We start from the raw sequence: 24,612 nt of genomic DNA, 5'->3' as shown, positions 1-24,612 counted from the left end.
CATGAATATTTACAAGAATTATTTTTGTGCTATCACAGTATTGAAAAGATACCTGATGTGTGTTTCCAGGTTATAAAGCAAGAGAGAAGAGATGAGATATTGTTGGTACGGAATGTTTGGAAATGAGAGGCATTTTGGTGTGCACTGCATAATACAGCGCACAACCAGAAAAGCTCTTACTTGTAATGGTCAGGAGGAGTCTTGGAAGGAGTTATCTTGCTGGTTTGTGAACTGAGTTTGAGAATTTTAACAAGAGATTTCTCTGAATATTTTGATTTCATTTTTCTCAAGGGCTGGAATTCTGTATGTGTAAGTTTAGAAAACCCAGTCAGGGAGATCAAGAAAACCAGCTACAGTCATTAAATAATTCCTTCTGAGAAGAGTTAACTCTAAAAGGTGAATGCTGCTTTCTTTGAAATAATCTGATTGGAAAGACATGATAAGATATTTCCCTAATGCACAAAAATGCATATGAATGTTTGAAGAAATATTTCTTTGGATATAACCTTTCAAATGTAAATTAGTATTGAATGTGTAGGGAAACGAATCTTTTTTAGTGTTTAGCAAACCTGTAGGAAAAACATTCTTCAATAGAGATAGTTCCTCTTCACTTGCAGTAAGGAAATGAATCAATTATTCCTAACAATGTGAATACTTTGTAAACATAAACCTTTAAAATAGAAGCAAACAGGCATTCTTTAAGGACATATTTCAAAAGAGATTTTGCTATAGATTTTCTATTGTGTTCTTGCTTTGTATGAATAATCATGCAAAGTGAACTTGATTGAAGAACTCTGCCTTCAATTTACATAAGGTGTTTTATTTATTTGTTCATAGGATATATCACCATGGGATACCTGACCTTGGAAATGATGATTAAGTTGTTTATCTGTTTGTTTTTCCAAAAGCTATAAAGGGAGCACTCATTCTCTCACCTTAGACTGTTCAGTGTATGAGCTAGTACTCTTGAGAGTGTGGCTACTAGGAGCGTTTAACAAGAGAGTTGGGAACTTGCTGTAACTCAAGTAGGGGAGATCTGTGCCACATTGAAGAATGGATGAGGTGAAAAGCCTAGGGAGTTCTAGGCAGGAAACAGGTTTTGAAAAGGAATCTTGCATAATAAGTTTTTGAAAGAAAGGTGGACTTCCAGAGTTCATTACACTGTCGGAAAATACAGAATTTCATTAGTCCAAGGGATGGAGGACCAAGGTTGCATCTCAGCTATGATACCTGTTCACAATTTCTAGCCACAAAAAGGGAATTAATTTCATGGGTCCATAACTGCTATTACTTTGAGGTCAAAACACAGCTGCTTTGAGTGTTGACTCTGAATATCTGAGGTGTACTTTCTGTGGATGTAAATTAAGACATTCAAAACTGTAATGCTGTCTAGAAAGCATTTATTACCAAAGCTACAGTGGATAATATGTCACAGAAAGAACAATTGAATCACAAAATACTTCAGGTCTGAAGAAATAATCTGAATCACTTCACTGTTCAAAGTGGGGGCCAACCTCAAGGACAAGGTATAATTAAGGAGTGGATAACTTAGAGTTTTGGGTGGGATTTTGATTTTGCGGTGGCTTGCTTGTTTGTTTTTCAGTTGTTTGTTTTTTTAGTTGTTCTTAAAAAAAAGAGACAAACTTGAAGGTGGTTAAGTGCTGAGAATTGGCTATTATGGTAGAATAAAATGAAGAATGCTGTATGCTCAGGCAGTTCAATGATGTTGGATTTTTTTGAGGGCAAGAGTCTGTTGTGCTACTTACTGCTAGTGAAAAAAAAAGTAAAATAGAAATAGTTTGGTGTATTAATATTTGTAGTGCAAAAAAATAGTGGTGCTGAAGCATGGGACAAAAATGGAAGCTATCTACAGTCTTAGAGGGAAACACCAGGCATATGGAACAACAAGCAAATTTGAAAATATTCTTCATATGGGTTGACATCAAAGCAGCTTTTCAAATATAGGAACAGTGAAGTGTTTTCTCTTACATGATTGTTGACAGATTGCCTCATAGTTTTTTGGGTTGATTTTGCCATTATGAAAGTGTTTTGTACTACAAATCATTGGGGAAATACTAATTTCTAGACTAGACATGTGCAGTACTGGAGTAGGGCATTCATTCTTTTTTACTGGCAGCTTCTGTATTTTTTGTAGTTCTTGAAATGAGGAGACATGGGTTGTAATCAAGTTGAAGGCCTTTTATGGACATGTGCACATCTGTTTGTCTGCCACACTGATGCATACATTGCAAATTAAGGTGCACAAGTGAAAGATCTACTTACAATTTTGTCTTCACGTTCCCCCAAGTGGGTTATCTTACAAACTTGCATAAATGATAAATGTTTTCTAGTTAAGAGTCAATCTTCTTTACATGAATATTTCATCGGTTTGAACCTACATTCTCAGTGCTGAGAAAAATACATTCATTTGCCAAGGGGATGACCACAGTTTCTGAAATGTTTTTCACCATTTTACTGTGAATGAAGTCAGATTTGTTGCTGGAGTAGTGTAAATACTAAGCAAATTACTGAACTACTGCTTCATTTCCTAGTTTGGATTACCAGAAAAAAAAACAAACAAACCACCATTGTGCTATACAAATGTAACTGTTTTGCATGTGCTTTCTTAATGGTTCTCAGCCTATGGTCTAGGTCTGTGTGCATGTGTTTTTTATAAGAGCAAGAGGGGTTGGTGCTGAATTGAACTACATTTCTGACTTGTTACAAATTATTGTTCTCAAAATATGTCTGGCCAGAAAATTATCTAGTCCTGTTTAAATTTTTCTGAAAGGATTATGTCCAGTGTAATTAGGTGAATTTTATTATCTGTCATGAAACATTTTCATACAAGAGTACAAGTATTCATGAGAAGCTATATACTAATATTTCAATGAAAACGTTGTTTAAAAGCCCTGCAAAATAAGCCAACAGTAATGAAGTGCTTGCATTAACTTCTTACAGAACATTTAAAAGACTCCTACTGAGGTAATTCACTTGCATGTTGTGTTGGTTTATTTGTTGACCTGTCTTCCATTGTACTTTCACTAGACAAACTGAAGAACAGGGAAGAGAAACTCTGTACACTTCTAACTGCAAAGAGAGTGCACCTTTTTCATCTTCTAATTTTGTCTTGCAGAATGACAAATCCCCAGGGCGTTCCACAAGTCGATCAAGTAACATTTCAAAGGTATGTGAAAACTACTTCTTTTGCAGAGAATTTAAAGAAAACTATGTTCATCAAATAGTACTTTATTTACTACATTACCTGGTTTAACAACATGTTCTGGTGCTTTCTTTATAAACATAAGATTTTAAGGTTTTGCTGCTTAACAGTAGTTGCAATTTTTTCACCTGCCAGCCAAAACCGCTTCATGTTACATTAGAGCTTTCACTAAAGATAGACATATGACTTCATTTTTCAGCCTGTGCCCTACCCAAATAATAACAGCTGTAACGTGAGAAGTTTTGAAAGTGCTACCGTTTTGGACTGAATTCCTTTTACAGAAATTTATGGTTCACTGTTGCTGGGACATCTTGTCTAGATGCTTTTGAGTTTTGAGGAAACAGGGAATGAAAAGGCAAAATGTGATTTGTGCTGGACTTCTTTAACTCTCTTTTTTGGTGTTTTTAGTTCAGATGTGGCTAAAATCTAGTTTAAAAAAACCCACAACAGCAAACTAAACTCCACAGGATGAAATACAGGAGGTAAAAGATTCAAACTCGATAATTGTTTGATTCCCAGCCTAAAACGCTGCCATGTCTTATGTTTATAGCTAAAGGTTAAACACCTTGCATCCAATGCAAGCACAGTGTCCTCAAGCTCCTGCCTCACAGGATTATTCTGTGGAGTACACACTGTAAAACTTCTTTTCTCAGACACATTAAAAAAGTCCAAGTAGTGATATTTTTCATCAAATAATTTAGACATCTGTTTTAGATTGAGCCTTTTTACATTATAAAGCAAAATAAATGCAGAGGGAAATGTGTAGTGCACATTGCAGTTTATGGATGAATCTCTTCCAGACTTGCTGCCAATATTTTACAAGTATATAGTTACATACTTACAAGCTTAATCACAGTAAATTGCGTGTATTATTTTCACTAGGAGTCTTAAATGCATCTCTATAGTTACAATTACTTTAAGACTATGTTGATTTGATATTACTTTTTCTGCCTTTTCTTAACTTTGTGGGTTACGTTGTGACAAAGCATAGTATATTGGCATCAACATGGCATTAACAGTTTGAAGTAATTTCTGTTGAAATTACAAAAATTGCATGTTACAAAGGAGTGTTTGCACCTTTTTAAGTGGTGAGTTAAAAAGCAAAAGTTTTCAGGCATGCACTCAGTCTTTTCCTGATGTATAGCATCATTCATTCTCTTGGATCACTTTTTCCATGCAAAGCTACATGCCAATGAAGCCCTTTCAAATGCTGAAAGATGCTTGATTTGAAATCAAATATAGATTGCAATAATCAAAGCGTTGTCTTTTACCTCTTTCGTTTACCTCTGTGAATAAGCTAAAAAATGTCGGTATAGAGTTGCATTTTAATAGTTACTGTGTATTTTGTGTCACACCTTTGGTGGCATCTGGAGATCCTGCCCCAGAGCAGAGTAGAAGTTGTCTACTATCACTGGATTTTTATACTACCATATTTATGAAATGGAGTATAGAAAAAAGATTCTGCCAACACGAATTCATATTTCATAATGTTTATTCAGAAAGGACACTTGAGGTTTGCAGTATATGCTCAAGCAATTTTGCATGTTAGGTACCATAATTCCAAATTACATTGATTCTGTACACTGTAGATTTCTTCAGTAAGTTTGTCTTCCTAAATATGTGAATAATATAAGGTGAAAGCTGGTCTGAGAAGGATCTGGCAGATTCATTTCTTTCTGTTGTGGTGAACCAATAGAACAAATCTTGTGTTCGAATTACAGTTCACAGAGGTTATGCTTGTATGTGTTACTAAGGGTGCCTGCTTATGTTAAAATGCTTTCTGGAGTAGATGTTTCTAACACATTGTAATTATCTTTCTGCATGTTAATTACAAGTCAAGAGCTCCTTAGAGAAGGCTGCTCCCTTAGCAGTGAGATTTGAAATTCTCTGATGGGAACTTTTGGGCTTATTTTTCAGTGTGGAGAAACTTAGGTTTGAAGCAAATTGCATGGTTTTCCTTTTGGCTGAATTGCTTCTCAAAAGCCTGGAGCAGGTGTTAGAACACTCTTTATTTACAACCCTCTAAAGCATCTGTCTAACAAAACTTGGCTGAGTTATGTCAGGAAGAAGTGAGGTGATCGCTTCAGAATATTCTGTGTTGGAATATTCATTGGTCTAATTTAGAATCTACACTTAAAAACAACAACAACGAAACCCCCAACAAACAAAAAATCCAAACCAACCAAACCCCCCCCCCCAAAAAAACACAAACAAGGAAATAAGGAAGCAATTTGTTTTACTATATGTTTATTCAGGTTGCTATCCTTTTTTTATGTCAGCTTAGATTCCTCTTATTAAGATACAAATTAAAACTAAAAAAGATCAGTATGTGAAAGTATCACTCACTAAAGTTTTGGATAAAGAAAATATTGTTGCCAGTGTATTGATTGTTGATTTCAGCTACTTGGTTTGTCAATTTTGAAATGTATTTCACAGATTTATTATCAATCAATTAATGTAACATGTAATATATAATATTTTATCCTTCTGAGTGGTAAATTTCCATTCCATCTCTTCAACTAAAATTAAATGTTCTTTCATATGGCCTTGGTTGTTATCTAATTTTTCCTCCTCTCTCAGTATGAGGTGAATGTATGAGGAATCCTCTATCACAGTTGGATCAGAACTCATTATTACACACTTCTTTTTGTAATGGTTAAACATGCCACCATGTCTCTGGCAGTGATACCAACAAAGAATGCTTAATATCTTCTGTCTGAATTATTGTAAGGACAAATGATATAGTTTATGGTGGGAAAAAAATGTTCTTTTTAAAGAAGTTCCTATCATGGACTTCGACAACCTGAAAGAGGAATTCATCATCTCCATGATACCTCTTGCATGCTTGAATCTTAGAGAGCAGTGCGTGACCATTTGAGTTTTGCTACAGGGGGCTGCACTCAAGTTGATCAGTATTTGTAACTGTTCTTTCCCAATTTCACATGAGTCATAAGTGACTAATCTTGTCCAGATCAACGGGGTGGTTTTTTTCAAGGAACCATGTAGCTCCATCCTTTCCAAACATAGTTTCTAGATTAATGTAGTAAGCAACTGAGGAATGTCGTGCTTTCAAAAAAGAAAATAAACCAAAACAAAAATAAGTTCTTGCTTTTATAAAGTGTGAAATGTCAGCCTTTGAAAATGCTGGTACAGTGAATAATAGCATGTATGAAAAAACAGCATTAAAATATGAGTGTAAGTGTTATGTTAGTCATCTAAATGATTCTCCTTACTCATACAAAGGCACTTAGCTCTCATTTCTGGTGGAAAACAACAGGACAAAGTAAACAAATTAGTGATAACTGTGTTGTTCAACAAAACATTTAACAAAGGCAGGCAAAAAAAACAAGTGCAGGGCCTTACATTTGGCCTTGTTGAATTTCGTGAGGTTGGCCTGGGCCTATCTCTCCAGCCTGTCCAGGTCCCTCTAGGTGGCATCCCTGCCCTCTAGCAAGTTGACTGTGCCATCTGCAAACTTGCTGAGGGTCCACTTGATTCCTCTGTCCAGATCACTGACAAAGATGTTAAACATCACTGGTCCCAGCACTGACCCATGACCATGAGGGATGCCACTTGCCACTGGTCTCCAGGTGAACAATGTGCCCTTGATCACCACCCTCTGCGTGTGACCATCCAGCCAATTCTTTATCCAGCAAGTGGTCCACCCATCAAGTCTGTGTTTTTTCTCACCAACAGTGTATTCTGTCGTTACCTAAATTGACATAGCCAGAAAAAAAACCTTACATATATGCTTGAAATGTGTGAAGTACCACAAACTTCATGCTTATACAAGCTTGTTTTGTGTCTAATGCCTATGTATAATTTCCATGTCTGTAAAGACATTGTGTTATCACAGATTCCAGTCCTATGATATGCAGTACTGTACGTGAGTAGCTTCCATTTGTTTTCAGTAAGTAGGGTTTACTTGTTACTGCATATGCTTATTAGTTTTCAGCAAAAGTAGTGATTTTTTTTAACCTGCTCCATATGTACTCCTGGCAATTTATTTTTCAGTCAGAAGCACATTCCAGGTATTTGTCTTAAAAAAAATTAACCGAACTTTCATTGTACAGGGACATAAAACTGTCTGGGGCTTACTGCACCTTATTAAAAAATAGTTTTCTGGATTTCATGATGATGTATTTTAAGTTTTTCACTGACTTCTGGTTAGTTATTCCAATATTCTTTCTACAGGTCTTTTACTGTGGCATATTTAGGGCTTTCTCTTCCTAACAGCCAAAATAAATAGATACCAAGTACACACCAGAGTAGTTCTAACGCAGTAATGTTGTCTCACAGATGGGAATCCATCCAGTCCATCTCCTTTGTAGCCCTTCAGACCAAATGAGGAATATGCTCGGTGTGTGTTCGCATACCTATGCACTTGTGGGAGAATGGCAGGCATGTCACATTGTTGAAAGCTCTTTAGTATATAGAAACCTTTCGAGACTGAAATCTTGCACATAAAGCATGTGCTTCCACATACTTATATTGACTACCTTTAGAGCTAAAGTACTTCACAATCTAGTAACAAAGGAAATAGAGATTTGTATTTCACATCTCCTACGGGCTAAATTTGTATTTATCTCCTTTCAAACAGTCAAAAGCTGCTGGTCTCAGGGCTTTGCATAATGACCAGCATGTCCTTTGTTTCAGTTGGCTGCATCAGTATATTTTTTTCCAAAGGACTACAGAAGAAAGTGATGATGCATAGAAAGAGACATCCCTGGAGAGAATAATTAATAACAAATACTATGTTGCTGCAGCACAAATATTTTTGCAAGCTGTAATCCATCTGATAATTCAAATCTTGTCAGCAGTGCTTCTATGTCTGTAGAAAGAATGGATTTTTGAGTAGGACTTCTATCTTTACAAGACAGATTAACATAAGACAGAAGAAAAGAAAATTTAGAACTTACTGAATGTGGAAGTCAAAGTTGTAATTGCTTTTGTTGGTTCCATTATTTAAATAGTAGGATAGATTTGCCACTTGCAGTTTTGATTTTGCTTTTATGGAAAGTAAACCTGTTATAGTCCTGTAGATTTCAAACCATTTTATTACAGGATCATATTGACTTAAAGGTGCTGAATGGTATTGTGAAGCATAATCATAATATATTTCTACCTTTTCCTTCCCTGCTACCTTTTCCCTTATTCCTTTTCTTCAGAGGCATGTGGGAGGTGGAAAAGAGAGAAATAAAATGTTTGGGGAAGAAATGCACAAGGAACAATTCACGATCACAAAAAAGGTGAAAGAAAGTGTAACCAAAATTAAGTTACCAGTTGATGGTTGCTGTAAAGCCATCAATCAGACTTGGAAATCTAAACGCAAAGTAGCAACTCCACCATAAAAAGAAAAAAACTACAAAAGCCAAACAAAACACTACAAATCAAATTCAAGAGCCCACTCTCCTCCATACTTACATGCATAAATTTCTATTGCCATCAAGGCATTCTTGGTAGGATCCAGATAGCTTGGGCCATTTCTGCCATGTTTTTGATCTTTTTACACCTGGGAACTTACTCAGATGAAAGTTTGTAAAGCTGGACTTTGTCCATAAGAAGTAGCATTGTTTACAAAACTCAAGTTTTCAGATGAAAGTACATAGACTGGATCTCCTGCTGAGCTCATTCCCATGCAAACTGATCTAATCTTTTAAGGTTGCTATTTTTCTAAGGTGCACCATTATGTTAACTGCTTTTGAACTGTATTGGTGGAACCTGAATGATTCTGTGATGCATCACTGCTATAAAGCATACTTAGTGGGAGGATAAAAGCATTAGTCACATTCTCTGACTGCCATATCATCCCTCAATTTACAATACTGCTAAAGTAAAAGTCATAGAAAAGTGAGTAGCTTTTGGCAATGCTTCTGGTCTTCCTTACTCAGAAATGAAGGCACTATGAGATTCATTACCCTTGGTGATATATGTGAGACCATTTTATATCAGCTGCCCATTATATCTAGTTTGTTTAAAGCTCATGTCCATTACAATATGAATGCTGTGTGCTTGTTGAACAGCTTTGCTGTTAGGTCAAAACAGACATCTCTTCTTATGAAGATCACAGCTTGATTTAAGTTCTTGAGCTAGTTTACAATTTCAGTGTTAAGCAATAGATGGTCAGTGAAGACTCATTTTTTTACTGTAAAATTCTGACAAAACTTAAAACACTGAAGTGAATGCATTCTTGATTTGGAATTAATTTTTTTCATTAGTTGAACCTCATTCTGTTTCCCTTTTCTCTCTTTAGTGAAGTCTTCTGGCTCAGACATGTGATATTAAGTCCTCTTGTGTCAGATAAATGGTTATCATCTCGCTTGTTCTGAAAACTCCCTATTTACCAATATTCTGTTTGGAAGGTGTGCTATCAATTATTGTGGAACATATGAAAAGTAACTGTGGAGAAGTGTTCAGTCATGTCTATTAATTGAATTGCAAATCCTTAACAAGAGGGTTCATCTGAACTGGCTGAGACAGCAGGATGTGGTGTCTAGGGAATATCTCTGTAGTAACCAATGTTTGTGAAGTGCCTGACCTAATGAGCTAGAATTGGTGTAGTCCCTCAAACATCTCCCTTGTACTGATGGCATAGAGAAATGAGCTGACTTGCTTATAAATTAATTGTCATACAACTGTATTTTGAATTACTGCATTCTGCTGCTGATACAAGTTGCTATAATAGAATTAGTGCCCATTAGTTCCCATTCCAATGACCTGTATAATATAGCTGTCTGAAGCAAATATTTATTCAAGGAATAAAAGTAAAATTTTTCTGCCTACCAAGTCAAATTGGAATTCACAGCATCAGTCTCATCCTTCTATTCAATAAATACTGTAGCTCAAAATATTCTATGTGTTAATCAGTAATACAACAATGGGATAGCAATTACAGCACTAAGAGCTGTGTGCTTGAAACTGTTTCTAATGCCTGTTGCATATACGTTTCCATAAGAGCTTGACTGATGCAATGTGGGCAGAATACATTCAAACTAATGTTGTTAGATATGCCTTTAAAATAAAATTGATGCTACTTAAAAGATTTTTTTGTTTCTACTGCTAAAGCTACTGGTAGGGATGATTAAAACAAAACAACAAAAAACCCCCAAACACTACCCCCCCACACATTTATTATAAGCAGAGATGATGGATTATTCAATGCTGTATTTTATGGAAGCACAGTATTGCTGGGTAGTGTCAACTGAACAAATGTAGAGTTTGTAAAGGGCACATCACATTGGGGTTTATCAACCCTCTCTGCTACTCAAAGCAAAATTCTGTACTGATGCAACTGTATCCCTTCCAGGATCTGACCTGAAACTTCTATATGGCTTTGTGCTGTGTTCTGTAAATATGTCACCTGACTAAACACTACTTTAGATATCTTCATTGTGAGTCTAGACTTAAGAATCTACTTCTTTATAAGAAAAACCCCACGTTTGGGATGTACGACTTTTAGACGAGGTGTCTGAGAGGAGCTACTACTTTAAGAAAGGAGGTAAGCCCTGAGGCAGTGTTGGCAACAGAAAGCAGATGCAATTTATGCTGTCAGAACAGGGGTATGGTGCAGAAGCAAAGGGCTTTGGGGGCAAAGGTCTGGAATAAGCTTTCAACTGACTTGGATTTTACAGGATTTTAAAAGCACCTTGATTAGCTATTGGTGATTATATTCATGTGATATATGGTAGCAGGGGCAGACCTAACATTAAGAGTTTTTTCTGCTCCTATTTAATTTGCATAGATAAGACTGGAATTGTTTGCAAATAAGGTCTTCTAGTATCTGTGAGATCTGTAACTAAACATCAGATAACGAATATCAGGAAGGCTAATTCTCTGGGTTTTAGAAACCACTCCATCATTTTCATTTTCTCAACACTGGATGTTTTTAAGATCAAACTGGACAGAAGATCAAACTGGACAGAGTGTTTGGCTGTCTTGTCTAGAATGTGCTTTTGCAGGGGAAGGTTGTACCAGATGACTACTAAGGCCACTTGCAACCTGGTGTTCTATGGTTATCCCATGGAAAGGTATTTTGAAGTATATGGAAAAAAAATTCTGTATTTAAAAGTTTTAGAAGCCTATTGAATGAAACTTTCTCACAGACAAGATTAAATTATCCTGTGCACAACATGTTGGTCTTTTCTTGCTTTGTTGTTGAAGACTTAAGAAGTGCACTAGTGTTTTGACTTCACAGATGTTATTTGCTCCAATAGGGATTAGACAGACAAGCAAAAGGTGTTTGTTAAAGGTTTTTAAATATTTTGATGTAAATTACTGTAGAAGGAAATATGCCTTCCTCTGAGTTATGTGCAACTAAACATAACATCATTATGCCACTGCAGAGGAACTGGAAAGTAAATTTGAGCAGGACTGAAAGAGTCCAGATGTCTTTATAGCAGAGAGTGAAATGTAAGATTTAAGCAATCAAACTGGTAATGTAATTTTTATCTTAAAGTAATTAGATTTCTACCTGTTCCCAGTCCCAAAAATAAATGTAAAAGCTTTTCAAGGAATTTATTCTAATTGTTGGCTTGACTCCAACCCTTATAAGAACTGTCTAGCTGACTTCCTGCTTTAATAGCTGCTGAAAGTTTCTTTAATTTGTGCAGACCTCCTTTACAGTTATTGGGACAGCTTAACCATTCTCCTTCAAAAGGTAATGCTTGTGGCAAGGTGATACTAGACTTTAGAGCTGTGTTTTCTTAGCAGTCCTTCACCTGGGGTTTTGTCCTGGGGATGGTTTTTTGTTTCATGCAGAAGCATGTAGCTCAACAACATGGCTCTGGTGCTGATGTCTATATCTTTCCTCATAAGTATCTTGAGGTATGTCTAAGTCACTTAAAGCTAATCAGAGAAGCTGATGTGAAAAAAATATTATACACCTAACCATACGTATGCCATTTGTTTCTAATATGTGTGTAAGAAAAAATCATTTTCCTTCACAAGATACATATTGAAGTGTAGCTTTTGTAGAAAAAAATTATATGAAAGACAAACAATTTATCTCGCTGCACTTGTGCTTTTTTCCAGCGTTAGATTGCATGTAGGCACACCAATGTTCACTGAATCACAGAATGGTAAGGGTTGGAGATATTCTAGTCCAACACATCCAGGACAGTTTTCACAGTCTTCAGTCTCCAGTGTCCCTCCTCTGCCTGGCAGACCCAGGCACTTGAGAACACATTTGAACGTAAGGAGTGTGCATAAATGTTTTATCATTGAATTTCTCAAGCTGAGGGTTTGGGTTTTTTTTCATATTTCTGAGTTTTATTTCATGGAACTAGTAGTAAAGAAATAATATGTTTGGGGGTGTGATACTAATCAAGAAGTAGAAACTTGCATTCTGATACTTGCATTCTGAAAGCTAGAAGTTTAGTTTAATGTGGAGGTACCAAACTCAAGTCTCAGCTTGTACCCCATTAAAAGGAAAAATACACATAGTGGTGACTGATATTTGTAGAAGATGTGTGCATGAAATACACTGGATAACACTGATGTGTCAGCAGATACTTGCTGTATGTATTTATTTTTACGTGCACTATTAATTTTCAAACTGACATCACAAAAATGTCTGTGAAAGGTGACCTAGAAATAATTTTAATTATGGGCTTTATGTGTGACTGAATTTGCTTTGCTAATACAAAAGCTTTGGATGGTATTCTCTCCATCTTCATATTATTTGTACTCTGTAATCTTAGTCATTCTTCTCTTGCATTTGGTGCATGGCCTTAGGCTTATAGTATTTTGTCTTCATTAGGTAGTGGTGCTTGATGGAACATGTTTGCATACTAAAATCTAATGCCTTTATCAGCTAAGAGAATATCATAGTCTTCTGAATGATTTGCATTGAACCTTTTTCCTACAGTACTGTACTTTGTGAGTGATCCTGCAGAATTGCAAAGCCTTGGATTGAAATTTGGAATCCAACAGCTATGCTGCCGGTAGACTGTGAGGCACATTGAAATGGATTGCCATTAACACCATCAAAATATGTTTTCAATGGAAGCTTTGAGTTACTGAGTCTACAATTTGTAGCAACAACCTTGTAAGAAAAATGTCACATACTAAATGTGTTTTATAACTCTTCTGCTGTCTGAGAACATGAATCAGCTCTGTCAAGATGCAGTCTGCACTTTGGTCTTCTTAGGCTTATCAAGTTCATGTTCTTTGCAGCTCTTTCAGAAGATCTGATTGCCATGAAAATCTTCTGAAACATACTTTAATTTGCTTGCTGTTCTGCCAGTCCACTTAACATAAATTAGCTTTATGCTCTTCGTCACTCAGCATAATGTGAATGCACTTCACTCGGTGTTTGATTGCGTGAAATAAAAACTACACCCTTTCTTATCAGACATTTACAGTAGATCAAGACTAAAGTGAAAATTCAGATGTTGAAACTTACTTCCTTAAACAGTGACAAAAAGCAGTTTTGAGCAAATGAGAGCTGAAACGCTTCAGTACTATTTAGTTCCACAAATAGGTTTTGCTTTTGGTCAGGCTTCCTGTATTTTTTGAGCTTGCATGTGTGCAAAATTGGCTATGAACAGCAGCAACAATTACTTTAATTTTGTAATCATGAGGCCAAGCAATAAAATATCTTCAATGTATTTCATGGACAAAGATTCCAAACTGTCTAACTTATTTCAACAGGCAAGCAGTCCTACAACAGGAACAGCTCCCAGGAGTCAGTCACGATTGTCTGTCTGCCCTTCCACTCAAGACATTTGTAGGTACGTGCTGAAAAGAATGTACTCTAATCTGGCTGATATTGTTAGTTGTTTTTATTAAATGATGTGTAGCTGTTGCTTCTCCTTAACATTATTCATAATTTACATAGACTTTAGTGGTTGTGTTTTTTGGTGTTTATTTTTGTTGTTGCTGTTGTTTTTTATCATTGGTCTTGCATTTCAATCTTATGCTTTTCTATTAAAATTCATGTTCTCATTTTCATCCTTTTTCTGTGATTTCTCTCCTTCCATCCACCCTTACCATTTCCATCCCTTCCTTTGCTTACTGCTTTGTCTAGATCTACTGCTTTGCATGATTTGTCAGAAGATGAGCTTGAACATGCAACCCCTGTCATGGTGCTGACCCCTTCTAATAGGGAGTCTGTTAAGAAACAAGTAAAACGAAGGTTTAGGCGGAAAAGAGAGACTGGAGACAATGGTGAGCATACAGAAAAGCAAGGAAAGGGGAAAGACTGTAAAATGCATCCTGAGCCTGTGAGATCCAGCTGGAATGTGTCTGATACATCATCATCTTCAGATGAGAGTCAGTGGGCTCAGGCTAGAAGGAGAGCAAGAGAAAAGGCCAGAATGACCAGGAGAGGGAGAAGAAACAATAAACCGTGCAGTAACCAGGACGGGTTCTCGAACAGTAATGCATTTGAACTTGACAGCATGGGAACAATGGGGAAAAAGAAGCAAGAAGTGTCTGACCCTGAGAATCCTACTTTAAGTCACCGCCAAAGGAGGGTTCCAAGGCTTAAGGATTCACAGTCTTCAGCGTCATCTCAGGAAGCAAGAAATTCCTCAAGAAAATGTGGGAAGAGCAAGGGAAAAAGCTGCTACCCAGATCGGCAGCCTGCATCTTTCCTTAGGCACAACAAAGATTCAAAGGACTGCTTTGCAGAGACAGGCTCTGGCAGTGATGCTCTGTCAGCCCCAGACAAAGGAACACCTGCTCGGGCAGGGCCCAGTATGACCGATGCTGTTCAGAAGCCTCCAGTGTTGTATGATGACTGGTCTGATGATTTAGAAGTATGCAGGTTAGTCCCTAGTAAGAAAGATATAACATTCTTAAGAGCAACTTCCCACCACAATGGGCTGAGTGCACTTCTCTAGGCTGCCTTCTGTCATTGTTTCTCAGTGATGCTGAGTTCCTGTCACTCTTTCTGACTAGTCTTATGGTGAGGCAGACCATAAGAAATAACAGAAAATGCTTTGTTACAGAGAAGTTAGCCCACGTAATTCTGAAGGCATACTGCTCTTACTTAAAAGCAGTAATCCCATAAAGGTATACCTTTTTTTTCTTTGCTCCATTCTTCTTCATGAAGACAGACATACTGTGTTCTCTGGCAGAGTATTGTTGTGCTTTAAATATCCAGCTAGAGGCACAGAATGAGGCAGAGTGGCTGATAGCTCACTACAATGGGATATGGAGTTTTTCCTCCTTAGGTGATCAGTGCAAATAAATCTTTAGTCTTTTTTTTGGGTTATTTTTCATTAACTCACATGAAATAAATATATGATCTTGATTCAGTATCCATTAGAGCTGCCAATCTGATGGATGTTACTGCAAAACCCTTTTCAGTCAGGTGTAAGTTGTATGTGACTTTGCACTGCTGAAGACCTCTAGACTGTGAATGTGTAGGGCCTCTTTGCTTGGCTTGGAATGGTACTAAGGATGACTGGACAAGATAAGCATTAAAATAGGCTTTGGGAAAGATACCCATGGTGTGAATTATGCAGTCAGAGAGTGAGCATTTCCCCCTGAAAAGTAAAGTAAGCTAGTCACTGCTGAGCTGAAGTCCAAATTTGGACTGGACGGGCTTGAGTTACTCGATTGAATGGTAAATGAAAATGCACTATCCTGTAAATTTAACAGAACTGAAAAAAGGGTTTGGTGCTCTTTTCTTTTTTTTGAATTAGTAGTCTTTCTCCTCAAACCTGTGAGCCAGCATTTACTCTCATCTACTAAGTGCAAATGAGGATCAGGCTGTTTCTTGCTATGGTAACCCAAAACTTCTCATTTTTCTGGGAAGGAATTTGCATGGAAATGTAAATATGGTCAGAATGAGGAAGTTCAGGATGCCACATCATGCAGTTTCACAGTGTACTTCAACCTAGTGAAATGCTACAAAGATCCTACTTTTAAAAAGAATAAAGACGACATACAGGCATTGTTCTTTTTCACAGCAGGAGATAAAAACCATTACTAATGCAGCTTGTGCTGTGCACTCCTTTATACATTTAGCAAGAAAGAGTGAACTCTTCAGTGGTCCAACTGTTGTTTGTCATGATAATTTAAGATTTTTTCAGAGTGATGTCCAGTTGTGTACACCAGCATTTTATTATAATTATTAGGCACTTTTTGTAAGACTTGGAACTGATTCAGGGATTGTTTTTTTGGATGTGCATGCAAACTTTTCAAGAAAGCTCTTATCATAGAATCAACTAGGTTGAAAGAGACCTCCAAGATCATCCAGTCCAACCTAGCACCTAGCCTTATCCAGTCAACTAGACCGTGGCACTAAGTGACTCCAGTCTTTTCTTGAACACCTCCAGGGACAGTGACTCCACCTCCCTGGGCAGCCCATTCCAGTGGCAAATCACTGTCTCTGGGAAGAACTTCCTTCTAATATCAAGCGTATACTTCCACCAGCACAACTTGAGACTGTGTCCCCTTGTTCTGTTGCTGGTTGCCTGGGAGAAAAGACTGACCCCCACCTGGCTACAACCTCCCTTCAGGTAGTTGCAGACAGCAGTGAGGTCACTCCTGTTTAGTAGAATAAGGTTGAAGTTTTTTGCTGAGTGCGTGTCCTTAGGCTCACTATCCATGGAGGTGCTCTTTGCACAGCCAGTGTTAATACAGTTGATAGCTTGGCCTTTTTTGCAAAAATTTCATGAGAGTCATAATTGCATTTTTCTTTATGCCAGGGATGATGAGATTTTGTTGCTGTTGTCATTACTAGATGTGTCATAGTGATGGTAATACGTCTAGGAAAGATATAAAATCAAAAGTGTGCTAATTTTTCATAGCTGGTAAATTGTCTTAGTTTGCGGTCGGCTGAAGAAAAAGGGAGACATGTCCTTAGTGCCTAATCAGTAAAGAGTGTAGTTCCTGTTTCTCAGGGTAGGTCTGTGCACAGACTTGACTCATGATCTGTGACATGTTGTTCTTCAGATTCACAATCTTGTATCTGGAAAAAAAAAAAAAATCTCAACCAGAATTAGATTTCAGTGAACATATACAGTAATTATTTTGCTGCAGGAGAAACAGAAAAAGGAGGGGGTTGTGATGCTTAATCTAAGACCAGGATTAATGTAGCTGTTTGTGATGTGGAAAAAAATGCTTTCTTGAGCTGTTGCTTCAGGATTTTCATCCTAGGTATTCATATCTTCTAGCTGATGTGACAAGACTTAGATGGGATTGTGTAGAAATAGCAGATAAATGAGGATATTAAACATCCCCTGATGGTGATTGTTTTGTCTTTTAAGTGTTTGTATAGACCCCTTTTTTCCCCCCTTTACTTCCTTATGAGGTACTATCAGTAGGGCTCATTTATATATGCACGTAAGACAGTTTCTTCAATGTACATGTAGCTGCATGAGCAGGGATATACTGGAACCTACTTGACTCTGGCATAAGCACATTAGCCAGATAAAGTACTATAATGCTGTGGTGCAATATATACTTCACCTAGTTTAATGTAGGCCTCTTGGTCACTTCAGGTGAAGACATGATCCCTTCTAATAAAATTGTTACTCTGTTCACAAAATGGTGAAAAAGTGATATGGAATCACTTATGATCTTTACAATCTTCTTCCTTGAACATACCCCCCTTTTTCTGATGTCCATGTCAGTGTTTTTGCTACTGGTATTAGGAACAAGTGCATAGTTCATGACTACACTGAATTGTTTTGGCACTTTTTTTTGAGACTCCCAGGATAGGCTTTCTAAATCGTACAGTTGGATTTCCCTTCTCCAAAGCTGCCCAGGGTCTGAGATTTTCTTCATATGTACCTTGTTGTGAAATTTGACATATGGCTGGAGGCACAACTTCTAAAATATTTTTTTTTTAATATCGTGAAGATAAACTCCCTAAAGGAAAAGCTTTTGGTGGGGCACAATTAAGTGAGGTAGATAGTAAGGATTTAATCTCATGGATTTTCATATGGGAATTCCTATGGAAAGAAAATTGGCTGGTTGAATACTACCACTAGTGTTATCAGAAGTGCTTTGTATATTGACTCTGAATTACTGTTGTGATATTTTTGTTTGTGATGGGAGAACTAAAAGATTTTTTTTGTTTGTTTGACTAGTTTTGGTTCTGGTGTAAAATGGTTTTGTAATACTGCTGCAGTCATTTCAGCATAACACAGAACTGTAATTAGCTAAAAGAAATGACAAGGTGGAGTTTCTCACTATGAAAAAAAACCCTTATCAGAAATAGAATTTTGATTGTGTTCAACTCCACAAATGAGTTTGTACACAGTCAGGTAATGACAGGCTCTCAGTTGAGGAGTAAATAGAGGAGTAAGATGTGCTTGAAGAGGGGTATGATTGGGGAGAACTAGTAAGTGGGATGATGAAGCTGATTCATGAAATCAACAGAATCTACTTCAGATCCATTTTTTTAATCCAATTTTAAAAATTAGTATGGTGATTAAAAGACTATTACAGATTCAGGGAAAGACTAATATGGGTATTTCTATGTTAACACAATCATAGATAGGAAGAAATAGTATACAGAGCACTTTTGCTGAAATAAAGTGTTATAACATTTATTGTATTATTTAGTATGACCTGCAAAAGTAGTATCTTGCATGAAAATGCTTACAAACAGAAATATTAATGGAATGCTCATACAACAGACCATTACACAAAGCCATTACATAAACCATTGAAACGAGTTCTGGTGACACAACATTACTAAAGCTTTCTCACCAGCACTGCTTCGTGGCTTGTACCACAGACACATATGTGCTGATTCATTCTTATCCTTGACTGCTTTGACAGTAGTCATCTATGGTAATCAACTGTACACATACTGTCATAATGGAGCACTCATCAGTTGGGTAGGGGTAGAGTTTCACGGTGTACACAGTACTCCTGCCAAATACATATATTTTCTACTTCACTCCAGCAGCATAGAGATTGGCCTATTTTCTTTTAGTTACTGAAGAGTAAAGTGGATTAGTGAAAGACAGGGCAGGATGACAGTTGTTTTTCCAATGAGGGTAGAGATTAGCAGCTATTCTCTTTAATGGCAGTAAAACTGTTACCTTGTATGTGAAGGAAAAGCAACAAACCTGTTGGAATCTACCTGTATCTCCTGCAATGAGCAGCTCAGATGGTGACTAACCATGTAGATTGTGGTTTTGGTTGCTATGGTTTTGCCAAACTAGACTACTGTCAGCAAAACCTGAAAGCTTTCCATGTGAACTCCTTTCTTTCTGATGATTTTAGTTTAGCTTTTAAATTGAGTTTATGTAAGAAATGTTTGTGTGGAAAGTAAGATTAAAAATCTTACTTTGGTGAGAAGTGAAGGACAGTTTATAGGACAACTCTTGCTGTTTTTCTGAAAATCAGCCTAAATCTGATTTACATGTGGATGTCTACAATCTGTGCCATCTTGGTTCACACCTCTAACCTTTGCAATGAACTGAACTAGGGGAAAACAGTGAAAACAGTTCATTGTCATGGAATTAAAGACAGTGAGACAATACCATAGCCTGAAGATGCCTCTCTTTTGAGTCCTCAGATTAGCAGCATCTAATTATTTTAATCCAGTAAGAATTTTATCTCATTTATGTATATATCATATCAAAACATCCTTCAGTGAAGGAGATGGTATGTACCTTAAAATGCTGGCAGCTTTACTTACTTAATTTGCATAGTCATTTGGAAAGTTGAATTTGTCACGTACAGTTTCTCAGTCAAGCACTGCATTTATCATTGAGTTTTTCAATATCGTTTGCTTGTGCCTTACAAGGATGATTTTGAATGAAAAAGAAATACTGAAGAATAATTCTAAAATGTTCTCATTAAACTTCTTTAACTTGTTCTTTTTATATACCTCATTCTCTAGAATTTTTCTAAATTTAACTCTTCTGTTTCTAGCTGTGTTTTTGGTCTTTTTTTTAAGAGACCATACAAGAAATATGTAACAGCTTTTGTATGAATTATGCAAAAACTTTCACAGACTTATTTTTGTTTAACCTTTTTTTCACCCTTCCCCCCCAAATAATTATTGCATTTGAAGTGGATTTGTTATTTAAGAAATCCCTTAAAGAATCCTTACGGATTTTAATCTCATATATGCACAATGTTGGTATAAATGTCTCTGTTTGGTACATATGTGCTCTGAAGCTTGTAGAAATAATTTTGTGCTAGAGAAATATGTAATGAGTGATTACAATACTGGCATACAAAGCAAAAGTAATTACTTCAGTGTTTCATAAAGTTTCATAGCAAGTTTTCTGTAAAGAAAACTATTCTTTGATCTCAAAACATAGATGCGTATTAGACACACACATAAAAAAATTGTGTATCTCAATCATAAGATCATTCAGCAGCTTGTGTATGCTGTGCTGTCTGGTGCATGTGTGATTTGTAGAGCAAAAGCTCCTTTGGAGTCTTGTACTCATCTTTTCCTCTAGACAAACAAGGTCCTGTTTAAAGGCAGGCATCTTTAAAGCACTAGAATTAAGCAGGATTAATTTGTGACTAATTCTGTGAAATAGCTGACTCCACTTGCCTCCCCCCTCTATCTCCAGATAGTCAAATGTGTTTCTCCACTAAAGGGCTACAAAGTTGATAAATGCTGAGTATATAAATTCTGTAGGTGTGTCTAAGGAGCTGATGCTGCTGATACCTATGATCAGTGCTGTGCTACAACACATCTAGCATAGATTTAGCAATTTCTTTGTAGTGGAGAGTGTGTTGTTTTCATTCAACTCATGTATTTGATATGTAAGCAAATTTTACTCCTAGGATAAAGTCAGTCATGTAAATAGTTGGTCTGATGGGTGAAAATATTGAACAGATGTGATTGTGTGAAAACAGGAAACTAGAATGGAAGTTCACTGTCTCTGACTTGGTTTAGATATGATTTGGGTAAGTCTGTGCTTTATATGCCTGCCTCAGTTCTGTTTGCACAACATATTTTTCATAACCAGTATTTGCAATCTGGTTTTGATAACTTGTGATAATTATGATGTGCGTGGTAGATAAATACAGCAAAGGGCAACTAATGGCTGAGCAAGATATTACAAGTTATCTGGTCCAAGTCTTTAAGAGATATTCAAGCATCTGCAGTCTGTTTCAATAGCTGTCAGGCATCAGTGGATCTTTCAAGAGTGTTATCGTAAGTTCAGGTAGCACAAGTTTCCTCTAAGCCAATTTATTCTGGCTAAGCAAATCATGGAGATCTGAACTGGAACAAAGAGCAGTCAGGCTAATTAAAGCCGTGGCTTTGATTATTTCCTCTGGACTTTAATTCCATTTGAAGCTTGGTTTTGTTCTCGTTACATGTTTTGTGGCCATAAAGCTAGAAGGGGCCATTAGTTTATTTAGTTTGAGCTTCTGTATGATGTAAGTTCTTAATGTCACTCCATTATTTGTCCGTTTAGCTTGTAACTTCTGTACGATGAAAGCACAGATAGAAGGTACAGTTCATATAGTGTTTTTCTGTAAAAGTATTTCTGCTAAATACTGTTTATATTCATTTCATATTTGCACTGTCACTTCATTTGAAGATCCCAATGGAGTTTTGGGCTTGTATTTTAGCTTTTAAAATAATTTTAAGCAGTTCAGGCAGTAGTAGGGAAAAGGCTCTTGGGTACATAGCTTAGTTGTCTAATTTCTAAATAGTTTAAATGCTAAGCCTGTAAAATAAATTATGTATATCTTGAATTTAAATTAACAAAGAATACTAGTTTTCCTTTGGGAGATGGCTTTAATTTAAAAAGAAAATGATGGGGTTTATGTAAGTCTCAGCTGGGAATGCATTTGTTAGCAAAATAGCTATTCAGTGTTTTGAAATTTTAATTCTGCATAAGCTACAGGCTCAATAAGAAATCAGCATATAACCATTTTTCATTGGAAAACTAATCCACCGATGCACCTAGCTTGGCTGGGGTAGTAAAGACAAGGCTGTAAAATGAGCTCTTGTAAAATGTGTCTCAAAAATGAATGTGTGCAGTATGTGGATATTTTCTTCTCGCCTCCACTCCCATGGGGAATAAGATGCTTTATAGGCACCAGCACAGACACTGAAACCAGGCTTGTGTGTGCTAGGTTTCCAAAGCTTCATTTTTGGTTTTGTTTTGTTTTCTTTCATTTTCTTTTCTTTTGCATTATTGTAGATTCATTGTACTGTGGCTTACATGGAAGAATAGTGAAGCTGCTGGTTTGAAACCTTTGGTCTTTCTCTTAGATGCTGAAATTTCCTCCTTCTCCTGCTTGTATACTTGGCAGCCTCGATGCTGTACTGTAGCAAATCTTTCATAGAGCCTCTTTGCCAGGCCACGTTTTAACATGCAGCAGGTGCTCCTGTGCCATGATCAAGGTCATCCTTCTTTTACCTGGCCAGTAGGAAGTTCAACCTCAGCACTGGGCCCTCCTCAGCCCTTTTTTTACCCCAGGAACAGTGTGGCCATAGCTTTCTGCATAAATGGGTGAGTTATTCCTCAGATGTGTTCAGACTCTTTGTCTCACATATTTGAGGGAGGCTTTCCTAAGTACCTTGTTCCAAGCTCTAAATTTTGTTTGTGTGACACTAGGATCCATGCTGCTGTTCCCACTTCTCTTTGCCAAAATAATTTCTCAGGCTTCAGATTTGTTGTTATTCTTTCCCTTACATGCCAGTTAGACACTTTGGATACTCATTAGGGTTTGGATACTTTGTCATGTTTTCTGGAGTGGGAATGGGAGAAAGTTAGTCTTTATTGAGTGAAATTCCTTAATTCAAGTGTTCAGTTAAGCCTTCTGCTCACTGAAGAGCTTTTTCCACCTTTACTGAGATGCATGACAGTAAAACTGTTGCTGGTTTCAGTGGATGAATGTTTTTCTGATGTGATCAGGAGTCTGTTTGGAACAGAAGACCCCAGAGACATGTGGACATTTGTCATAGAGGAAAAAAGTGATCAGATTGTCATGTTAGGACATTGAGCACTTCATGCAAAACTGCAGTGAGAAAAGCTCTATATCCCATTACAAGGTAACAACAGTTCTGGGCCTAACCTCTACCTTAGAGTCTACTGAACAGCTGCAGTGGTATTTTTTTCTGCCGATAGTACACCTGTCTGCTTCAAAGAGACAGTGAAGAATGAAAAAGAGGAAGGACTATGACATTTTAACACCTGCCTCCTAATAATGACTCCAGAGTACTCAAATGGATTTTCTAAGCTTTTTAACTGTGTAACTCCAAGGAGATACCTTAGGAACTTCATGTACTTTTCATACTGGATATTTTTAGCATGGGTTAGATTCTGCTAACTTGGGCTACTTTATTGGTGTTATTTACAGACCAAGAACTGTTCATCTCTTACAAAGAGCAGTAGTATTTGTCTTAAAGGTTTTGTCATGCGTAAAAGGGGGAAATAAAAAGTGTTATTTCGATTGATTCATCTTCAGGCCACGTAGCAAATTCAAAGAGAAGTGAAATTACTAAGTGGCAGTCGGAAACAATGAGTATGTTCCTGGGCCCCAATCTGAAAGGCCACGTACCTGGCATCTTACGAATGTCAAGTCTGAAAATGAGAAAGCAGTGTAAATAAACTAGTGCCTTTGCATTGCTGGTTGGCAAGCTCCCTCACCAGCTCTTGCTGTCCTTCCTGTCAGGATCTGTCACTGTGAGGGAGATGATGAAAGTCCCCTCATCACACCATGCCGCTGCACAGGGACCCTGCGCTTCGTTCATCAAGCCTGCCTGCACCAGTGGATTAAGAGCTCCGACACTCGCTGTTGTGAACTCTGCAAGTACGACTTCATCATGGAGACCAAGCTCAAACCTCTCCGGAAGGTACAGTGCTTTTGAATTCAATTATCCTCAGGTGTCGAGTGGCCAAATGGCTGGGCAAAGTGCTGGCACACTTAAATATCTGCCTCTCCAAAGTAGCTTTCTGCTTTCCATTGTTAAATCAGCACCAGTGATTTCTGTTTCAGCATTTCAGTTGGTTAATTTACAGCAGCAGAGAGTTCTGACTGAAGACTCTTCTTCTGCACATAGGCAATATAAATGCACAAGTAATAGGTTTTCTGTATTTAGAAATTGTGTCTTCACCTTCTTGTTAGAATCATAGAATCAGTCAGGGTTGGAAGGGACCACAAGGATCACCTAGTTCCAACCCCTCTGCCATGGCCAGGGATGCCCTACCCTAGATCAGGCTGGCCAGAGCCTCATCCAGCCTGGCCTTAAACACCTCCAGGGATGGGGCCTCAACCACCTCCCTGGGCAACCCATTCCAGGATCTCACCACTCTCATGTTGAAGAACTTACTCCTCACATCCAGTCTGAATCTCCCCACCTCCAGCTTTACTCCATTCCCCCTAGTCCTGTCACTCCCTGATATCCTGAAAAGTCCCTCCCCAGCTTTTTTGTAGGCCCTCTTCAGATACTGGAAGGCCACAATAAGATCACCTTGGAGCCTCCTCTTCTCCAG

General features: G+C 37.4%; 1 protein-coding gene across 9 annotated transcripts in view; it reads left to right on the top strand.

Annotated features, from left to right (window-relative positions):
• Positions 1–24,612, top strand: part of MARCHF1 (membrane associated ring-CH-type finger 1) — a 255,582-nt gene that overhangs the window by 204,207 nt on the left and 26,763 nt on the right. For 8 of the 9 annotated variants that reach the window (XM_064148762.1, XM_064148761.1, XM_064148760.1 and 5 more), the window contains 4 exons: positions 3,137–3,187; positions 13,874–13,953; positions 14,250–14,990; positions 23,792–23,972. In XM_064148762.1, the coding sequence (XP_064004832.1) occupies positions 3,137–3,187; positions 13,874–13,953; positions 14,250–14,990; positions 23,792–23,972 (1,053 nt within the window). The remainder of the gene's footprint in view (positions 1–3,136; positions 3,188–13,873; positions 13,954–14,249; positions 14,991–23,791; positions 23,973–24,612) is intronic. The other variant, XM_064148768.1, reaches the window with a different exon arrangement.

Source organism: Pogoniulus pusillus, chromosome 9 (assembly GCF_015220805.1).
Source record: "Pogoniulus pusillus isolate bPogPus1 chromosome 9, bPogPus1.pri, whole genome shotgun sequence".
Lineage (NCBI taxonomy): Eukaryota > Metazoa > Chordata > Aves > Piciformes > Lybiidae > Pogoniulus > Pogoniulus pusillus.
This window is presented reverse-complemented; position numbering and strand designations above follow the sequence as displayed.